General features: G+C 35.4%; 1 protein-coding gene and 1 pseudogene across 5 annotated transcripts in view; one reads left to right on the forward strand and one right to left on the reverse strand.

Moving 5' to 3' along the window:
- Window positions 1-20,569, forward strand: part of CAMSAP2 (calmodulin regulated spectrin associated protein family member 2) — a 111,112-nt gene that overhangs the window by 82,005 nt on the left and 8,538 nt on the right. For 3 of the 5 annotated variants that reach the window (XM_032288667.1, XM_032288666.1, XM_032288670.1), the window contains 7 exons: window positions 1,898-2,039; window positions 2,406-2,545; window positions 12,183-12,276; window positions 14,219-14,306; window positions 17,031-17,113; window positions 17,461-17,530; window positions 17,859-20,061. In XM_032288667.1, coding sequence (XP_032144558.1) covers window positions 1,898-2,039; window positions 2,406-2,545; window positions 12,183-12,276; window positions 14,219-14,306; window positions 17,031-17,113; window positions 17,461-17,530; window positions 17,859-20,061 — 2,820 coding nt within the window. The remainder of the gene's footprint in view (window positions 1-1,897; window positions 2,040-2,405; window positions 2,546-12,182; window positions 12,277-14,218; window positions 14,307-17,030; window positions 17,114-17,460; window positions 17,531-17,858; window positions 20,062-20,569) is intronic. The other 2 variants (XM_032288669.1, XM_032288668.1) reach the window with 1 other exon arrangement.
- LOC116558668 lies at window positions 6,479-6,968 on the reverse strand (annotated as a pseudogene).

Raw genomic sequence — 20,569 nt, forward strand, 5'->3', positions numbered from 1 at the left:
TAAAGCTGTGTGTGTATGTGTGTATGTATGTGTGTACATGTGCTTGTTTGCACACATCTTGTACAGAAGTGCTACTTTGCAGGAGGGAGTAGAACAAATCACATAATTCAATTCTTTGTTCCATGACCCTGGGTTCTTGGCTCAGTCCACTTGAGGTCATAGGCTGAAAACAAACTACTAGTCCCAGCCCAATTTAGAGGATATCCAAGAGGCAGACTGTTTTGATCCTAGATAACCAAAGAAAAGAGTGTAAGGATCTGGAACAGTACTCATTGTGAGAAAGGCAGCTGAAGCCTAGAACATACCACTGTACTGGCTGATTTCTTTTTTCTTTCTTCCTTTCCTTTCCCTCCCCATGGTTGATTTTAAACTGTCTCTTAGCAGCAAAGTGAGGAATTTTTCAAAGGATTATGAAAAATCATAATCAATTAAAGAATCTATATAGTACCTGCAAGTAATTTTTTTCTGAATATAGTTACCCCCTGAATTAGGGATGTACTCTTAAATACAGAGTCTATTATGCAGTAATTAATAAGAACCTTCAAAAATCTTCAAGAGGAAAACATGTTTCGTGAATTTTGTCCTTGGGTAGCCAGTGAGAGATATGCATTAATAAGTATCTCCTTCTTCATTAATGCTGATGCTTTTCTGAGAGATAGCATTGAAAAGAAAGATAACTTCACTACCAAATGTTAAGTGTTCTCTTTCAATAAATTTTTATTTTTCTATTTTTATTCTCACAAAAGTGTTTTATCTCATAATTATATTTTAATCATAACATATAGAGATGACCAATTTAGATGGAATTAGAAGAAAAATTAGTTTTGATAACCTTTTAAAAAACTATCAGTAACTTACACATTTTGCTAATAAAATACTTTAGTGTGTACATTCACTAAATCTTCAGCATTACTTTTCTTGGCTTTAGAAGAGCTAGCAGCTAATAATAGCTGACCTTTAGTGATTGCTTGCTTGTGCCCAGCAGGGTGCATAACACTTTGTGTCTTCCAGTGGTTCTATGAAGTCAGTATTATTAACCCAGTTTTCAGATGGAAAATGAGAAATGAGAGTTTAAGTAACTTGTCCAAAATCACAAAACTAATAAATGGCAGAACCAGGATCTGAATCCCAGTAATCTGACCCAAGACTTTTTTGTTCTCTTAACTACTTTTATAGCATGTCTCAGTTTTTAGAGAACTATTTTAAAACTTTCTATTTAGCCACACCAAGGAATCTTTAGAAAACAAAGGTTTCTTCTCTTTTTCTGAGGGGGAGCAAGAAACCATATACTTGCTCAATTATTAGTTCAATGAAACTTAAGTTGGGAGGGGTTTTTTTTTTGTTTTTTTTTTTTTTTAACTTTCAAAGTTGTTAACTATTTGTGCTGCCTCAGCATTTAAATGATTACCCAGAATGTCTTGGTGATACAATTCCAGTTCCTCAAATTTCTTTTATGAAGAGTATATTCTTCTATCTTCCCCCTTATTTTGATAACTTTCTACTTGAATGGTATTCTTGCTCTTCCCATATAAGAACTTGCAGTCTAAATTAAGTCTGACATTAAGTAGATGAATTTTATTATCTTCAAAAGAGGAAAACTGATTATTTGGATGCAAAGTGTTCAGAATCTGTTTTGTGATGCTTTTATATTGAAATATTTAAGCTAAATGTCATAAATTAGCAGTATGTTAAGTATTGAGCTTCAAAACTATAGCTGCTGTTGTGTATATTTAACTTTGGTAATACCTAGAGTTATTTAGAAAAAAGGAGTATTGGTGAGTGGTCTTACTTCTCATGATTTATTTTATCACTGATACATTAGAATTTATGGTACTGATTTTTTCCCTATGCATTGCTTAGTACTTATTTATTTTCATGTCTTTTTTTAATATTGTAGGCTCGTTATAGGAAAGAGCAAACATTGCTTAAGCAACTGCCTTGCATTCCATTGGTAGAAAATTTGTTGAAAGATGGGACAGATGGCTGTGCATTAGCTGCCCTTATTCATTTTTACTGTCCTGATGTTGTCAGATTAGACGGTAAGTGTTCCAGTTTAATATTTCTAAACTGTAGACAGATGGTAACCAATATTTAAGACAATATTATTTTGCCCTCCAGCCTAGATAACAGAGTGAGATCCTGTCTCAAAAAAAGAGACAATATTATTTAATATGTAATGAAGACTTTTTAAAAAAAAGAACATTTATATATAATTCTAAGGGAGGTAGTTTAAAAAAATAGTGCTTGGTTTCTAAGTCTTTCTGTATAATGACTGCTATATTTATAAATGTATGTTTGTTAACCAGAATTGTATATTTGTACTAATTACAAGATGGATATGAAATATGAAATATTTGTTATCAAATTAATCCAAAGCTACCACCTTGCTCTTTTCTTATTTGAAGATATTTGTTTGAAAGAAACTATGTCTTTGGCTGATAGCCTGTATAATCTGCAGCTGATTCAAGAATTTTGCCAAGAATACTTGAACCAGTGTTGCCATTTCACCCTGGAAGATATGCTCTATGCTGCTTCATCCATAAAGGTAAATTAAATTATTCCTTTTTTCCCTTTGCTTTGTTAAAATATGTTGTTGTTGTTCAAAAAAATAATAATAAAACAAGGCCAGGCACAATGGCTCATGCTTGTAATTGCAGTACTTTGGGAGGGCAAGGCGGGGGGAATGCTTAAGCTCAGGAGGTTGAGGCTGCAGCAAGCCATGATTGTGCCATTGCACCCCAGCCTGGGCAACAGAGCAAGACCCTGTCTCAAAAAATAAGTAAATAAATGAAATTTTAAAAATGAAAAATAAACCATAGAACAAGATATATAAATGACCTAGCAACTTTAAGTTTATAGATCAACTATATCAGTCAAAAGAGCTTTTGAAGAAACAGTTTTTGTTTGATTTTTATCTTATTTTATGTTTTTGAATACACTGTTATTAGCTACAAGTTTCTTTCATAGTGTAAAGCCAAACTTAAAGTCATATACACAATTGGCCAGGTGTAATGACTTGTGCCTGTAATCCCAGCACTTTGGGAGGCCAAGGTTGGCAGAATGCCTAAGCTCAGGAGCTTAAGACCAGACTGAGCAACATGGTGAAACCCCATGCCTACAATAAATGCAAAAATTAGCTGGGTATGGTGGCATATGCCTGTGGTCCCAGCTACTTGGGAGGCTGAGGTGGGAGGATTGCTTGAGTCTGGAAGGTGGAGGTTGCAGTGAGCTGAGATTCCACTGCACCCTAGCCTGAGCAACAGAGCCAGGCCCTGTCTCAAAAATAAGAAAAAAAAAAATCATGTACAAAATTGATCTGTTGTCTTAACGTTTGCAAAATAGAGAATAAGCCATTAAATGTTTCTGGACCATGCTTACAAATAGTAAGATTCTTTATAAATAATGAACTTCTTTTTTCTTAAAGAATTTTTAATTAAAAAATTAATTGAAAAGTAAGATTATGTACTAGTTAACTACCATTATGCATTAATATGTGATATGTATAGTTACATGAAATGATATGGTATCCTTGCACATTTTTATGTGTATGATGAGTCATTGAACATTAAATTGAAATTTAGTTTATTCTCATTAGATTATATATAATTGTTCTTTAGCTATCAGACTATCTGAAATTTGTCACTTTTATTGCCCTTTGACTGTTGGCTAATGTATGCTGTCAGATTGCGTTAAAAGAATACAATTTCACCTGGATAGTATTATTTTCTTAATTTTAAGTTGAGTATAGTTTATTTACATTTGATGTTAAATGTTAAAAATAATAATCATGGCCAGACATGGTGGCTCACACCTGTAATCTTAGCACTTTGGGAGGCTGAGGTGGGCGGATCACTGAGACCAGGACTTTGAGACCAGCCTGGCCAACATGGTGAAACCTCACCTCTACTAAAAATAGAAAAATCAGTTAGTCGTGGTGGTGTGCACCTGTAGTCCCAGCCACTCTGCAGGCTGAGGCAGAATAATCACTTGAACCTGGGAGGCAGAGGTTGCAGTGGGCTGAGATGGCACCACTGCATTCCAGCCTGGATGACAGAGTAAGACTATATCTCAAAAAATCATCATCATCATCATCATGAATAGGTTTTCGAAAATCATTACATTCCCAATTTTGAAAGGTTGTGTTATGAATACTATTATTTTTAATACTTCAAGAATTATTTATTCTCCAGATATTATTTTAGTAATATTAGTGTTGTATTTTACGTGAGTCAATAATATAAAGTCAATTCAGAAATCAGAAATGTTTTCTAGTCGAGCCATATTAATTTATGAAATACCGAACTACAATATAAAAATTTTAGGCGGGGAGTGGTGGCTCATGCCTATAATCCCAGCATTTTGGGAGGACAAGACAGGAGAATGGCTTCAGTCCAGGAGTTTGAGACCAGCCTGGGCAACATAGTGAGACTTTTATCTCTACAGAAAATAAAGTTAGCCAGGCATGGTGGCACACACCTGTAGTCCCAGCTACTCAGGAGGCTGATGTTGGAGGACTGCTTGAACTTAGGAGGCTGAGGCTGCAGTGAGCCATGATTGCATGACTGCACTCCAACCTGGGTGACAAAGCAAGAGCCTGTTATCAAAAACAAAACAAAAATCATGGGGGCTTTCTCTTTTAATTCTTAAAGGTTAAAAAAAAAAAGTGTTTAAAATAGTAATTTATTTGAAGTTCAATATTTGCTCTTGCTAAAAACATGGTGGGTATCATATGCATGTTACATAAACTCAGGCACAGCCCGTGGATGCAGTTTTTGTTCTGGTAGACCATTTGAAATGGGAAAACTAACTGGATACATCTATTGCTTTTGAAGAATTTTAGGATTTGTTTGCAGCTACTCTAGATACCAGCGTTGCATGTGCATCATTGGAGCCAAGCCCTAATTTAAGACACTGTCTGAAGAAACTACAGAATGCAAGTGTGTAAAAGTTACTAAGATGAAAAGAAAGGAGCATTAAACAAGTTTGTCAGAAAAATATAAAATGGCCAAAATTGGAGATTATTATACCTTTTTTAGAACATTTCAGGACCCACACTAATATTTGAAAAATATTTTAGCAAGAAACTATTATGTGCTAGACACTGTGCTGGGCCTGGGGATTTGGTCATTTATTTACTCATCAACAGATATTTACTGAGTATCTCCATGTGCTGGACCCTGTTCTCAGCTTTGGGGATGAAGCAGTAAATGAAACAGCAGGGTAAATGATAGAGCCAGTGGGAAAGGCATTTCCAAAATAAACCACTACTCCTACTGACCCGAAGTTGTACCCAGTCTCTTGTGTCTGACATATCAAAAAAAATTTTTTTAATTAATGTTGAAGGTTTACACCCTTGCCATTTATATCAGAATGAAAGTTAGGAGATATCATTTCCATATATATCTTGTAATGTTTTTTTCTGATATTTTCAGGCAATACCAGAAATGTTAATTTTTGTTAATACCAGAAAAGGCATTAACAAGATATCTACATTGTTTATCAGCTAAAAATTTAAATGCTACTTCTCTAATCTCAAAGGAAAAAAACTGACTCACTAAATACATGGAGACATAAGATTTGTTTAATTTGGTCTGTGGTATACTTTGGACTTCCAATACATAATATACAGTCCTGATGTTTAGATCAATTTTGTCCGAGTATGATCCATATAAAAGTATTTTCTTAAATTAGGTATATTTAAACTAGATGATAATCTACAGAAAGGGCTTTGGTCACTTTCTGTATCTTTCCTTATTAGAACCAAAGCTTTGACTTCATTTGAATATCTTTTTTTTTAATTCAATGTTATTTTAAGCTTTTAGCTTAAGTTCAAATGTACATGTACAGGTTTGTTACATGGGTAAACTTGTGTCCTAGGAGTTTGTTGTATAGATTTTTATTTCATCACCCAGGTATTAAGACTAATACCCATTAGTTACTTCTCCTGATCCTCTCCCTCTTTCTATTTCCTTATTAGATCTTGTGGATAGGCAGCAGTTTCTGTTGTTCTCCTCTTTCTGTCCATGTGTTTTCATCATATAAGTGAGAGCATGTGGTATGTGGTTTTCTGTTTTGGCGTTAGTTTGCTAAGGATAATGACCGCTAGCTTTATCCATGTTCCTGCAAAGAACATGATCTTGTTCTTTTTTATGACTGCATAGTATTCCATGGTGTATATGTACCACATTTTCTTTATCCAGTCTACCCTTGATGGGCATTTAGGATGATTCCATGTCTTCTTGGCTATTTTTTTTTTTTTTTTTTTCACTGAGTCAGAAAATTTTTTTTATTGTTAAAAAAATTTTTTTTTTTTTTTTTTTTTTTTACAGAATCAGTGTAAAATAGCAGTTGATTTCTCCATAATTATCAGAAATATGTATATTTGAGGTCTTGGCTAAGTGGGGCTGAAATCAACAAAAGGTCTTGGATTTGTGGCTCAGAGATCATCCTAGGAAGCCCACCCTGTTGATACTTGTCATGCTTAGCTCTTATGAGATGACCTGGTCCTTTTTAAAAAAAAAAAAAAAAAGTATCTCTCTTTATTCATTCTTCGGAGGCTTGAAGTGAATTCGGCAGCGTTCATTAAACACCTTCCAGCTCCTGTCATTTACCACTTCAACATTCAGTTCTGACTGCATCCATTTCAACTTTGCCTGCTCTTTTCTAAGTTGCTTTAATAACATTAAAGTGTCCGAATTCTTTTCTCTCTTTTCTTGGAGGTTTTTTACTACTTCTGACATCTGGGCTATACAGTTTTTTATGACTCTGTCTCTACTGGCATGAGCTGCCATCAAAGACTCATAAAGTTGCTTACAGGTTTGGCTGGCATCAATTTTCCCTGCAAAGGAAGCTGTTGGAACTGTAGTGTTTAATTCATGTACTATTCTGTCATCAGTTGTCCTCATCACCTTGAATAATTCCTGGAACTTGGTGAACTCACAGTTCACACCGCTACTGGGTGCTGCCATATTGGACTTGGCTATTGTTAATAGTGCTGCAGTGAACATACACAAGCATGTGTCTTTTTGGTAGAACGATCTATGTTCCTTTGGGATATACATACCCAGTAATGGGATTGCTGGGTTGAATGGTATTTCTGTTTTTGGGTCTTTGAGGAATCAATACACTGTTTTCCACAGTGGTTGAACTAGTTTACACTCCCACCAACAGTGTGTAAGTGTTTCTTTTTCTCCGCAACTTCGTCAGCACCTATTATTTTTTGACTTTTTAATAATAGGCATCCTGACTGTTGTGAGATGGTATCTCATTGTGGTTTTGATTAGCATTTCTCTGATCATCTGTGATATTGGGCCCTTTTTCATATGCTTGTTGACTGCATGTATGTCTGTGTCTTGTTTTGAAAAGTGTCTGTTCATGTTCTTTGCTCACTTCTTAATGGGGTTAATTTTATCTTGTAAATGTGTTTAAGTTCCTTATAAATGCTGGATATTAGACCTTTATCAGATGCATAGTTGCAAAAATTTTATCCCATTCTGTAAGCTCTCTGTTCACACTGTTGATAATGTCTTTTGCTGTGCAAAAACTTTTTAGTTTAATTAGATCTTATTTGTCAATTCTTGCTTTTGTTGCAATTTCTTTTGGTACCTTTGTAATGAAATCTTTGCCCATTCCTATGTCAAGAATGGTATTGCCTAGGTTTTCTTCCAGGGTTTTTATAGTTTTGGGTTTATATTTAGTTCTTTAATTTATCTTTAGTTAATTTTTGCATATGGTGTAAGGAAGGCATCTGTTTTCAATCTTCTGCATATGGCTAGACTGTTATCCCACCACCATTTGTTGTTGAATAGGGAGCCCTTCTCCATTGCTTGCTTTGGTCAGCTTTTTCAAAGATCATATGATCGTAGGTTTGTTGCCTTATTTCTGGGCTCTCTATTCTGTTCCATTTTTGTACCAGTGCCATGCTGTTTTGCTTACTGTAGCCCTATAATATAGTTTGCAGTCAGGTAGCATGGTGCCTCCAGCTTTGTTCTTTTTGCTTAGGATTTCCTTGGCTATTCAGGTTCTTTTTTGGTTCCATGTGACTTTTAAAATAGTTTTTTTTTTTTTTTTTTTTAGCTCTACGAAGGATATCGTTGGTAATTTAATGGGAATAGCATTAAATCTATACATTGATCTGGGCAGTATGGCTATTTTAACAATGTTGATTCTTCCTATCCATGATAGGAATGTTTTTCCATCTGTTTGTATCGTCTCTGATTTCTTTGAGCAGTGTTTTATAGTTCTCCTTGTAGAGATCTTTCATTTCCCTGGTTAGCTTTATTCTTAGGTGTTTTATTCTTTTTGTGCCAATTGTGAATGAGATTGCATTCCTGATTTGGCTCTCAGCTTGATTGTTGGTGGTGTATAGGAGTGTTAGTGATTTTTGTACATCGATTTTATATCCTGAGACTTTGCTGAAGTTATTTATCAGCTTAAGGGGCTTTTGGGACAAGAATATGTAGCCTTATGACCATCTTAACTAAAAGAAGGAAAGAAGAAGCTTTTAAATGAAATTAATTTGGATCATTCCTGAAATATAGTGACAGATTTATTGCTTTTTAATCGTCATAAATTTAGAAAGACATAGTCTTCATGAGCTTTAATTACTGGGAAAATTATTTCTCACTGGTACTGACACCTTGTGGCCAAATACAGTCCAATTATGTTATTAGGATGACTATCTTACCAAAGTCCTTAAAATATTAACTTACTTTCTGTTGACAGATAATTATTGAGCACTTAGGCAGTATTTTTCCAAAATATAGTCAGCTTTGAGTTAACTCTGCTAGTAAAATGGAACCTAGCACCAGTACTTAAAAACCAGTTTTATTCTTTGGCTTTAGAAAGTATACGGTAAAGATAAGTTTAAGGAAAAAATATAAATCACAGTAATCTTATTACTCAGAAATATTCTCTGTCAATGTTTTGATGTTTTACTGACTGTTCTTTTTTTTAATGCATAGATTCATTCATTGTACATTCATTAAATAAATATTTATTGAGCATCTATCATGTACCAGACACTGTTTTAAACACTGAAGATATAATGATGAGGATAAGCTTTGTCTTTTTAGACCTTATAGTCTGGTGGGTAAGATGAGGAACTCTGGAGAATGTAGTAAGAGATGAATCTGGAAAGACAAAAAGGGACTCCCAAGTAGCCTCTAGTAAACCACACTAAGATTCTCTTTACCTCACAAGTAGTGGAAAGAGAGTTGCATTTTGAAAAGTTTGTTTTCTTAACAAGCCAAAGAAAAAGTTATTGTGTTCCAAACAAGGCAGAAACATTTGAATCAGAGCAATTATGATGGAGAGAAGTTGGTGGATTCCAGAAAGATTTAGGATGCAAAATCTGCATGCTTTGGTGATGAATTGGACATGGGAAGGGAGAGAGAAGAAGGTGTCAAGGATGACTGCTAGGTTTCTGGTTTGCACACTGGGATAGTGTTGCCATTTAGTGAGATAGGACTGCAATAAGATCACATTTGTAGGGAAGGTCACTATTTCAATTTTGGACATAGGCCTTTGAGATATCCGAAAGAAAATCCTCAGCAGACCACTGCATATGTAAGTGCAGTCAGTACATTTGAGACTCATTTAGTAGCTGATGGACAAGGCATGACAGTGTTCCAAAGAAGGGAGAGATCAGGAATATGAAATGCAGCTGAGAGGTCAAGTAAGATGGGAAATCTGTTTGATTTAGCAACATATGTACATCATTGGTGACTTGAGCAATAGTTGTTGGGGCATGATATGACTCAGTGCCAAGAGTGAAGTCGATTAGAGAGTAAAAGGGATGAAATGGAGAGTATCAGTAGAGGCCTGCTCCTAAAAGAAGTTTGTGTGAAGAGGTAAAAAGATGGGGACGTGGGGAAAAACTAGAGAATAGTTATTGAGCGAAGGTTTTGTTTCATTTATTTTGATGGGAGGGATTTGAGCATGTTTAAAAGCCAAATAGGAAAAATTCCATTCAGAGGGGAAGGATAACTACGTAGGAGAGAAAAATAAGATTGAGAATATAACGGCATTTACAGCAATTTGGTTGGAATTGGAGACCATTCTTCTAAGTAAAGTAACTCAGGAATGGAAAAACCAAACATCCTATGTTCTCACTCGTAAGTGGGAGCTAAGCTATAAGGACGCAAAGGCATAAGAATGATACAATGGACTTTGGCGACTCAGGGAAAAAAGCAGGATGGAGGTGAGGATTAAAAGACTACACACTGAGTATAGTGTACACTGCTTGGGTGATAGTTGCACCAGAATCTCAGAAATCACCTAAAGAACTTATTTGTGTAACCAGATACCACGTGTTCCCCAAACACCTATTGAAATAAGAAATAATTTTTTTTTAATGTAAAGTTTCTGAGGAGTCAAGCAGGGATGAGATCCACTGCATAGTTTTTAGGGATTATAAGCATTCTCATTACTTTTTTTAGTCACAAATATTAGCAGCTGCTTCAATTAGTTTGTATCCATATATCAACATTCTAAAATCCTGAGAATTTACAGTAAAAGCAAACAGTGAAGGTAAAGTAGAAACCTACTAAACATTCTTCACCACTGTGCATTGTCTTCTGTAACACTCTAGACTCTTGCACTCAGCCACCTACATGACACAGGTCCACGTAAGTGTCCAGTGAACATCTGAAACAGTAAGTCTTGATTCCTTTCGTTACCTGTTTCTCCCAGTCCTCTCCATCACGCTATTAGTTGCTCAAGACAAAAACCTAAGAGTCATCACCCTTGATTCTTCTCATTTCATCACTTTCTTTTTATTTTTCTAGAGACAGGGTCTCACTGTGTCACCAGGCTGGACTGCAGTGGCACGATCAGCCACATCCTAGGCTCAAGCCGTATTCCCGCCTCAGCCTCCCAAGCAGCTAGGATAACAGGATGTGCCACCCTGCGTGGCTAATTTTAGAAATTTGAATAAAGACAAGCTATGTTGCCCAGGCTGGTCTCAAACTCCAGGCCTGAAGCAGTCCTTCCTCCGTATCCTCCCCAAGCACTGGGATTACAGGCATGAGCCACTGTACTCAGCCTCTTTTCTTTACTTTCTGCATACACAATAGCCTTCCAGAACCATCAGATGAGAGATGGTATTTGAAAGTCACCAACTTAAATATGAGAAACAAAACCAAGAGAATGCATGCACTTTAATGGAGAGCATATAGAGTTTAAGGATTATTCATAATTAGCAAGTAGGAAGAAGGTAAAACATTAGAAAATAACCATATCCAGGATAATCTTATAAAATAAGACCTCACTTATTAAATAAATACTAACAAATTTTATAGTAACTATTTTATTAAATGCCAAGTGCACAAAATTTAGAAAACATGTTTAAATACTTATGAAAACAGATTTTGCACGGTTTTTAAAAATTTACCAAATGCCTAAAATTGAAATAATTCTTAATGCTTATAGCATTTATGATAGACACATTTTAAAATATAAGCTTGTAGTAAAAATGTGCTTTTGAGGACGCTTAATCTTTTCCATTAATTTTAAGCCATTTAAAAAATTATTTACATTTTAAAATAGAATAATAAAAGGTAACATTGTTGACTTATTAATAACTTTTCAAAATTAGGTAGATACATTAATTGTATAAGTAACGTTTTGTATATTTCAAAATTATTAAATATTCGCTATAAAATTTAGAGTTTTGGTGTTATTTAGCACCTGAATTACTGTTGAGTTTAGCATTATTGAACACATACATATACTATTTTTTAACAATGTATCTAATTACTTTTTGGAGAAATTTCTAGGGATCTGAGTAGAGCTTACTCAGTGATTTTTTTTTTTTTAAGTGATAACCCCTCTTCAGAGTGTCAGAGGACTGAATAACTTTTTAAGTTGCTTGTATTTACTTTGGAATGAAAGTTTCTTATATATTATCTGAGCATTCTGCACAGTTGGAGATATTCATGCCTGCTAGATAAATTGGACCACCATTTTAGAACTATAGAACAAATCATCAGCAAAGAGGTTTTGAATAGTTGTTATAATTTTTTCCCACAAGAGTTAATATTCCATCCCATGTTTAATAGCCTGTAAGTGAATATATGCCAGTGATGAATGAATGAGATTTAAACCTATGTTTTAAAACAATAAAATTCTGTTGAACATTAAGTTTTACCTAACGTAGGCTTTGTCTTAAATTTCCTATATAGAGTAATTATTTGGTGTTCATGGCGGAACTGTTCTGGTGGTTTGAAGTGGTGAAGCCGTCTTTCGTACAGCCTCGTGTTGTTCGTCCTCAAGGAGGTAATCAACCTCTTTAATTTTAAATGCTCCTATGAACAGAACAAAGTGGAATGTTGACATAACTTCACCTGGTTACCCTTTTAGAAAGCAGCCTATTATTATTATTATTTTCGATTTCAGCTATTACCCTTGATAGATTCTCCTAACCTCTTAAAATGGTTAGAAGAGGAGAAACAGGAAATTGAGAGAATGGCTTTAAATTTGACTCATGATGTGGAGCTTTTAGCTTTAACTGCTCATTTCTTTTCCTTGCATCTTTTATCCCTACCCCAGCTTTTATTTCCTTTTAGATTCTTAGTTTTTAACATTGTGTTACCCAGAATCCTGCAAATTATTGTTTGGCCTTAACCTGCAACTTGAATTTGCCATTAAACCATAAGAATGTTTGTATATATTTTTAAATCTAGTGGATTTTGTGACTGTTATAATATAATGAACTACTGATTATACATAAGAAGAATAAAACTAGTAAGAAATAAGGGGGTTATTGTAAAGACCCCTAGATATAAGGAACAAAAAAAGTACTAAATTTTCTGTAAAGCAAAATTTCACATAGCAAATCCAGTTTTCTCTTGGCTCCCATTATAAAGCTAGCAGTTTATTTCTACAGGGAAAAAAAATGATCTTAAATTATAAGCTTTGCCCCACTAAGAACTTTCTTCCAGCATAACTTGTGGAACCATTTCTTTCTGCTACCAATGGCTGCCCCATGCAACACAAAACATGCTTATTATATATCCCAAATACTTAGCAGCTTTCCTTGGCTCCAGAGTTTGTTGTTTTTATAACTGCCACGGCTACCTCTACCCTTCCCACCCTGCAACCCTCCAAAAAATAAAAGAGAAAGAGACCAGGAAGGAGGGAAAAAAATGTAGCCAAAGGGGAGGCATATTCTAGTGAGTACAGTGAACTTACTTCAGACAGCTCACTGCATCTCAGGCAAAAATCTGTGACATGAGCAATAATTCTAGTATCGCTAAGCTTCTTAAGGCAGACTCTGAATATTGAGTCATTATATAACATTATGTAACTTCTTTACTTGCCTATAAAGAAATTAAGATGCTCCCCTAAGGCCACTGAATAAAGTCAGATATTCTTAGTAATTTTCATAATCAATATTTGCATAATTTTAAAAAATATTAACAGGATTTTCACTACATTGCTTTCTGTGATTTTACCTGTGTAACCCACTATTCAAAATATCAACAGGTGTTGCATCAGATCTCAAAGTGAAAAAGTAAATTGAGTCTTCCCCCAGATTTACTTATAAAAATGAAAGTATATCAGCAAGTTTAATTATTTTCTAAAGAAATTCCATTTTTCTTTAATTGACCAAAATACCAGCTATTTCTTAAAGAAGCAGAGCTGACCATATGTAACTGAAGTTCTATGAAAGTGTTCACAAAATTAAACATTCAAACCTATTTTTATTTTAAATATATGTGTTTATTTTATGTTAGGCTTTTTTTCCCCTAGTTATCCTTAATCAGATAAATTTTTTAATTAAGTTTTTTTTTTCCTGAAACAGAGTCACACTCTGTTGCCAGGCTAGAGTACAGTGGTATGATCTTGGCTCACTGCAACCTCCACCTCCCGGGTTCAAGCAGTTCTCCTGCCTCAGCTTCTCGAGTAGCTGGGACTATAGGTGCACACCACCACACCCAGCTGATTTTTGTATTTTTAGTAGAGGTGGGGTTTCACCATGTTGGCCAGGACGGTCTGCATCTCTTGACCTCGTGATCCACCCACTTCTGCCTCCTAAAGTGGTGGGATTACAGGCGTGAGCCACTGTGCCCAGCCAAGAAGAAAACTTTATGCCATGATTTCTCAGTATGTAGGAAGGGAAATAGAAGTTAAATTTTATTATAAATTTATTTATGGTCCAGAATTTTTAATAGAAGTATGCTAATTTGAGGATCTTTTTAAAAATCTTTCATTCCAGCTGAACCTGTAAAAGATATGCCTTCAATTCCTGTCTTGAATGCTGCCAAACGAAATGTCTTAGATAGTAGTTCAGACTTCCCTTCAAGGTAAACTCAATAATGACTTTATTTTCACTATTTCTATTCTATTTACTAATGAAACCAAGTAACATTTTATTACATTAAATAAAGTTTTTAAGATTTTCAGTTGGATTTTGAACTGTTATAATTAACTTGCCCTATTAAAGCCTGTTTTAACTGAAATATAATTGAAATATACATTGAAATGAATGTTTTTTTTTTTTTTTTTTTTGAGACGGAGTTTCGCTCTCGTTACCCAGGCTGGAGTGCAATGGCGCGATCTCGGCTCTCCGCAACCTCCACCTCCTGGGTTCAGGCAATTCTCCTGCCTCAACCTCCTGAGTAGCTGGGATTACAGGCACGCGCCACCATGCCCAGCTGATTTTTTGTATTTTTAGTAGAGACGGGGTTTCACCATGTTGACCAGGATGGTCTCGATCTCTTGACCTCGTGATCTACCCGCCTCGGCCTCCCAAAGTGCTGGGATTACAGGCTTGAGCCACTGCGCCCGACCCTGAAATGAATGTTTTTATGCACCACACTGAAAAGTGGGAGAATATATTCTAAGTTCGCGATAACCAACCTAAAACCAAACTTTTGATGCATAACTTGTTCATAGTTGAGAATTGCCTAATAGGTAACTCCTAGGCCTCGGAGGGAAATCTTGAAATTCTATTAGAATTTTTACATATATTCTGATTTTTAAAATCTTTGAAGGTTTTTTCCTGCTGCCTTTTTTTTCCTGGTTAGGATAGCTATTGAGAGCTCACAGTGTTACCCATACAACTCGTGGGTTTGATCTCTTGGCAGATGGCAGTCCAACAAGACAAGAGGTTTTATTACTTGCAGCAAGTACAGATGACACCAGAATAATTCCCCAAAGCAGTGCCCCCTCAAACAAAGGTGAAAATAGGGCTTTTAGTAGGCTGGTTAGCTGAGTCGTTGTGTGTAGAGGTGGAGTAATTAAGGCAGTAAAGGTGCAGTCATCAATCAGCTTCTGGCATGTCTAGAAAATGGGGAATAAGCTCCTTCTTGGATGGGATTTTTTTTTTTTTTTTTTTTTTTTTTTTTTTTTTGGAAAAAAGAAAGAACAAGAAAGAAAGAGAGAAAGAAAGAAAAAAAATAAAAGAGAGAAGAAGAGAAAGAGCGTTGGATGGGATTTTTAGTGTGGGTAATAGCAGTACCTCTCCCACTCAGCCATCTCTGCATCCACCCAGTTTGTGTCATTTTTGTTTTGAAATGTGAAGTTGGGCTGCTTCTTGGAACTTTCTGAAACAGCAAAAATCTCAAGGTGCCACAGTTACATGTATGTACCTTTTTACAATGTATACCCAAAAACCTAGGGACCCTTCGTTACAACAGTAGAATATTTATTACAATATTGAATCTTTAATGTTTTAGTACATAACATTAGGAACTGAATTGAAAGAAAAGTAAAGATGTCCTGTCATTTAATACCTAAGTAATCCTGACTTCTCACCCAAGTATGTGATAAGGATATTAATTTGTTTAAAAATGTATTTCAGAGCTTTTTATTTGTATTTATTAGAACCTACAATTTATATTGACTCTGGACTCCCTAATCTGATTTTTTTAAGCTAAAAGTACTATCTTTTGTGGGTTTATGGAAATTCAGACACATTAAAAATACATTTTAAAAATTATGAGTAAAAAACATTCAAAGTAATTTCTGTATGAGTTCTTGGCTTAACATAAAAATAGGAAATTTAGCAGTGGCATGGTGGGTCAATAGTGACATTTCCTTCCTTGAAGATTTAGAAAGCACTCAGTGTTCTAGGTCACCACTCTTACTCTATTACATCTTTAAAGTTCACTTTTAAAGTGGAAAGTAAAGCTTTCCACTCGAAGACTAGATTACTCCATAATTATTCTAGGAACCTAAATGGACGATCTCCCACATTTCTGAAACATGTTTTAATTCATGTCCTCTGAAAGACTCACTTCTTTTCTGTCTCTCAGACATCTCAGTGGCTCATTTTTCCTATTTTTCCCAGCAGAAACTCTTTTTATAATGCAGACGGATGTCTACCTTCTTTTCCTTGAAAAATTATTGTGTAGCCATTATTCTAGGCTATTTTGGGTTCCTAGTCATCCTCTCATTTCTGTCTCCATGTGGTCCATTGTAGTTCTCCAACACTGTAAAACTTTTGAGAATGAATTGAAGTATTTTTACTCTTCCTGGGTATAATGTAGCCATGTCTACAAATGCTTGTGCACCTAAATAATGATTTTATAGAAAGAAAAAACAAAGGAAGAAGACAGGCAAAGCAAAAGATGTTCTCAGCAGCTACACCACGTACTTGGCTACCAGCTGTTAGACAGACATAGGTCCATGAACAGAGAAGCTGTCAGGGCTTTGACTAGGGTTTATTATACCTATAGGTTTTAAAGATTTAGATTTGACCAAAATATTTCAAATTGGTGAGTTTCATTTTACATTTTTCTATGTCAGTTTTTATGTTTATAAAATGAAAATAATTCATCATATCTCACAGGGATGTTGAGATGTGTATGAAAGTACTTCAAATTGTGTGGCTAAAAGGCATAAAATAAATATAGATGCATACTGTAATCACAGTCATTCTTTGGTTTAATCAATATGTTTCCATATTTTTAAAATGTAGGATATAGAATCAGAGGTGATAGTGTTGTTTCTAACTTCAGACATTCTACATAAAATTTATATTAAACAGCTAAAATATAACATTTTACGTTTATTTTCCGTTGCAGTGGGGAAGGAGCTACATTTACACAGTTTCATCATCATTTGCCTTCTAGGTATTCACGTCCCCAAGCTCATTCTTCAGCCTCAGGTAATATATTTGAAAAAGCCTAGGAAAATACTTAACCTACTTAAAACCTACCCTTTAAAGTAGGTTACCTGGGAAATGATTGAGAGTAAATACAAATAAATAAATATCCAGGGTTTTTTTTTTGTTTTTTTGTTTTTTCTTCTGAAAAATGTCTGTTATAACACACTAAAAGCATGGTCGGTTTCACTTTGCTTGCTTTTCTTGATAAAATGATCTCTAATTCTCCATATGTACCTACTTAATTTGTATTGCTATTAATTAATCCTCAAATACGTGAAATCTCCTAAGTTGCTATAAGTTAATTTTTTTACGTGGTTTCAATGGCTTTTTCTTTTTTGCATTTGAAGGAGGAATTAGAAGGTCTTCATCTATGTCTTATGTTGATGGCTTCATAGGGACATGGCCCAAAGAGAAAAGGTAAACAAAGAGAATTACTTTTAGTGTATTTAGATTATTAAGAAATGCAAATTGTGTCTGTCTATTTTATTGATAATCAAATTGCTAAGACTTTTAATTAGTTCCTAAATTTGAAAAAGGCCGTATAGTATAGGCAGATGATAGAGAGGTGAAAGAGGCTAGCTTTAAAAAGTAGCTAGATGGCCCTCCCCTTCCCTTGAAGACAGTATGATTATGAGAACTGGGGAAAGAAAGGAAATGTAATTTCAAATAATTCTTATTAAATGATACTAAAAATCATTTCTTTTCTAGGATTTTTAAAGGATTTTTCTCTTTAACTTTTTTTTAGATCATCAGTACATGGCGTATCATTTGATATTTCTTTTGATAAAGAAGATAGTGTACAGAGATCCACTCCAAACCAAGGAATCACTCGTTCTATTAGTAATGAAGGACTTACTCTGAACAACAATCGTGTATCTAAACACATTAGGAAAAACTTGTCCTTCAAGCCAATAAATGGAGAAGAGGAAGCAGAGAGCATTGAAGAAGAGCTTAATATTGATTCTCACAGTGACCTCAAATCTTATGTTCCCCGTAACACAAATGAACTAAATTCTAATGAAAATATTCATTACAAGCTTCCAAATGGAGCTTTACAAAATAGAATACTTCTAGATGAGTTTGGCAATCAGATTGAGACACCAAGCATTGAAGAGGCATTGCAGATAATTCATGATACTGAAAAATCTCTTCATACACCTCAGCCAGACCAAATTGCTAATGGCTTCTTTCTTCATAGTCAAGAAATGAGTATCCTAAATTCAAATATCAAGCTAAATCAATCTAGTCCTGATAATGTAACTGATACAAAAGGTGCCTTGAGTCCCATAACTGACAATACTGAAGTAGACACTGGAATTCATGTTCCTTCAGAAGATATACCTGAAACTATGGACGAAGATTCTTCATTGAGAGATTATACTGTAAGCTTGGACTCTGACATGGATGATGCATCTAAATTTCTTCAGGATTATGATATACGAACCGGCAACACCAGAGAAGCTTTGAGTCCTTGTCCAAGTACTATAAGTACCAAGTCTCAGCCAGGCAGCAGCGCTTCTTCTAGTTCCGGAGTTAAAATGACCAGCTTTGCTGAACAAAAATTCAGGAAACTGAATCATACTGATGGAAAAAGTAGTGGAAGCAGTTCTCAAAAAACTACACCAGAGGGCTCTGAACTTAATATTCCTCATGTTGTTGCTTGGGCACAAATTCCAGAAGAAACAGGGCTTCCACAGGGACGGGACACTACCCAGCTGTTGGCTTCTGAGATGGTGCATCTTAGGATGAAACTAGAAGAAAAGAGGCGTGCTATAGAAGCCCAGAAAAAGAAAATGGAGGCTGCTTTTACCAAACAGAGACAGAAAATGGGAAGGACAGCGTTCCTTACTGTAGTGAAAAAGAAAGGGGACGGGATTTCCCCTCTCAGAGAGGAAGCAGCGGGTGCAGAAGATGAGAAAGTATATACTGATCGGGCAAAAGAAAAGGAATCACAAAAAACTGATGGACAAAGGAGCAAGTCACTGGCAGATATAAAAGAAAGCATGGAGAATCCTCAAGCCAAATGGCTAAAGTCTCCAACTACACCTATTGATCCTGAGAAGCAGTGGAATCTGGCAAGCCCCTCAGAAGAAACTTTAAATGAAGGAGAGATTTTAGAATATACAAAATCCATTGAAAAGTTAAATTCATCCCTGCATTTTCTACAACAAGAAATGCAACGCTTGTCACTTCAGCAGGAGATGTTAATGCAGATGAGAGAGCAACAGTCTTGGGTGATTTCACCTCCACAACCCTCTCCACAGAAACAGATTAGAGATTTTAAGCCTTCTAAGCAGGCAGGCCTGCCATCAGCCATCGCACCATTCTCCTCAGACTCCCCTCGTCCTACTCACCCATCTCCACAGTCTTCTAACAGGAAAAGCGCATCTTTTTCTGTTAAAAATCAAAGGACTCCTAGGCCCAATGAGTTAAAAATAACACCTTTGAATCGAACCTTGACACCCCCTCGGTCAGTGGATAGCCTTCCTCGGTTAAGGAGGTTTTCACCAAGTCAAGTTCCTATTCAGACTAGGTCATTTGTATGTTTTGGGGATGATGGAGAACCTCAGTTAAAAGAATCCAAACCTAAAGAGGAAGTTAAAAAGGAGGAATTGGAATCCAAAGGGACTTTGGAACAGCGAGGACATAATCTAGAAGAAAAGGAGATCAAACCTTTTGAGTCAACAGTCTCTGAAGTCCTATCACTGCCTGTCACAGAGACTGTATGTCTGACACCAAATGAGGACCAATTGAATCAACCAACAGAACCCCCTCCTAAACCCATTTTCCCACCCACTGCTCCAAAAAATGTTAATCTGATTGAAGTTTCCCTCTCAGATTTGAAACCCCCTGAAAAGGCTGATGTACCTGTTGAAAAATATGATGGAGAAAGTGATAAAGAACAATTTGATGATGACCAGAAAGTATGCTGTGGATTCTTTTTTAAGGTGTAGTATTAATCTGCATAGTTTTGGGCATCTTCATTAGATGAGTGTGGTCATACGGGATTTTTTTTAGTTGACATGCTTACTTCTTTCAACAGCAATCCCTTTTGATACAAGTCCATCCCCATGGACTACAATAACATTTGAGCACACTGTGGTTTCCAGTATGGACTCAAAGCTCTAATAAATCCTTTTATCACATGTTTAGATATATTCCTTGGTTTTGCTCCTCTACTGCTCTTTCTTACTTTGACAAAAGCCTTTTAAAAATTAAGCTAGTCAGATCTCTTCAGAGAGTGATCCTATTTTGTCTCTTAATCATGTAACACTACCATTTTTTTAACAGAATGCTACTCTAGACACTAATAGATATTAAAATTTACTGTCTAGAGACTCTGTTCCTTGCAGAGAAAGGAAAACAAAGGGGAAGAAAATTATTAGTATAAAACAGGCAGTACCTCCGTTCCTTCATTTCTATTCCATTCATTTCCATATCTTCACCACCCCATTA

Source organism: Sapajus apella, unplaced genomic scaffold (genome assembly GCF_009761245.1).
Source record: "Sapajus apella isolate SASKATOON/1434 unplaced genomic scaffold, GSC_monkey_1.0 scaffold22, whole genome shotgun sequence".
Classification (NCBI taxonomy): domain Eukaryota; kingdom Metazoa; phylum Chordata; class Mammalia; order Primates; family Cebidae; genus Sapajus; species Sapajus apella.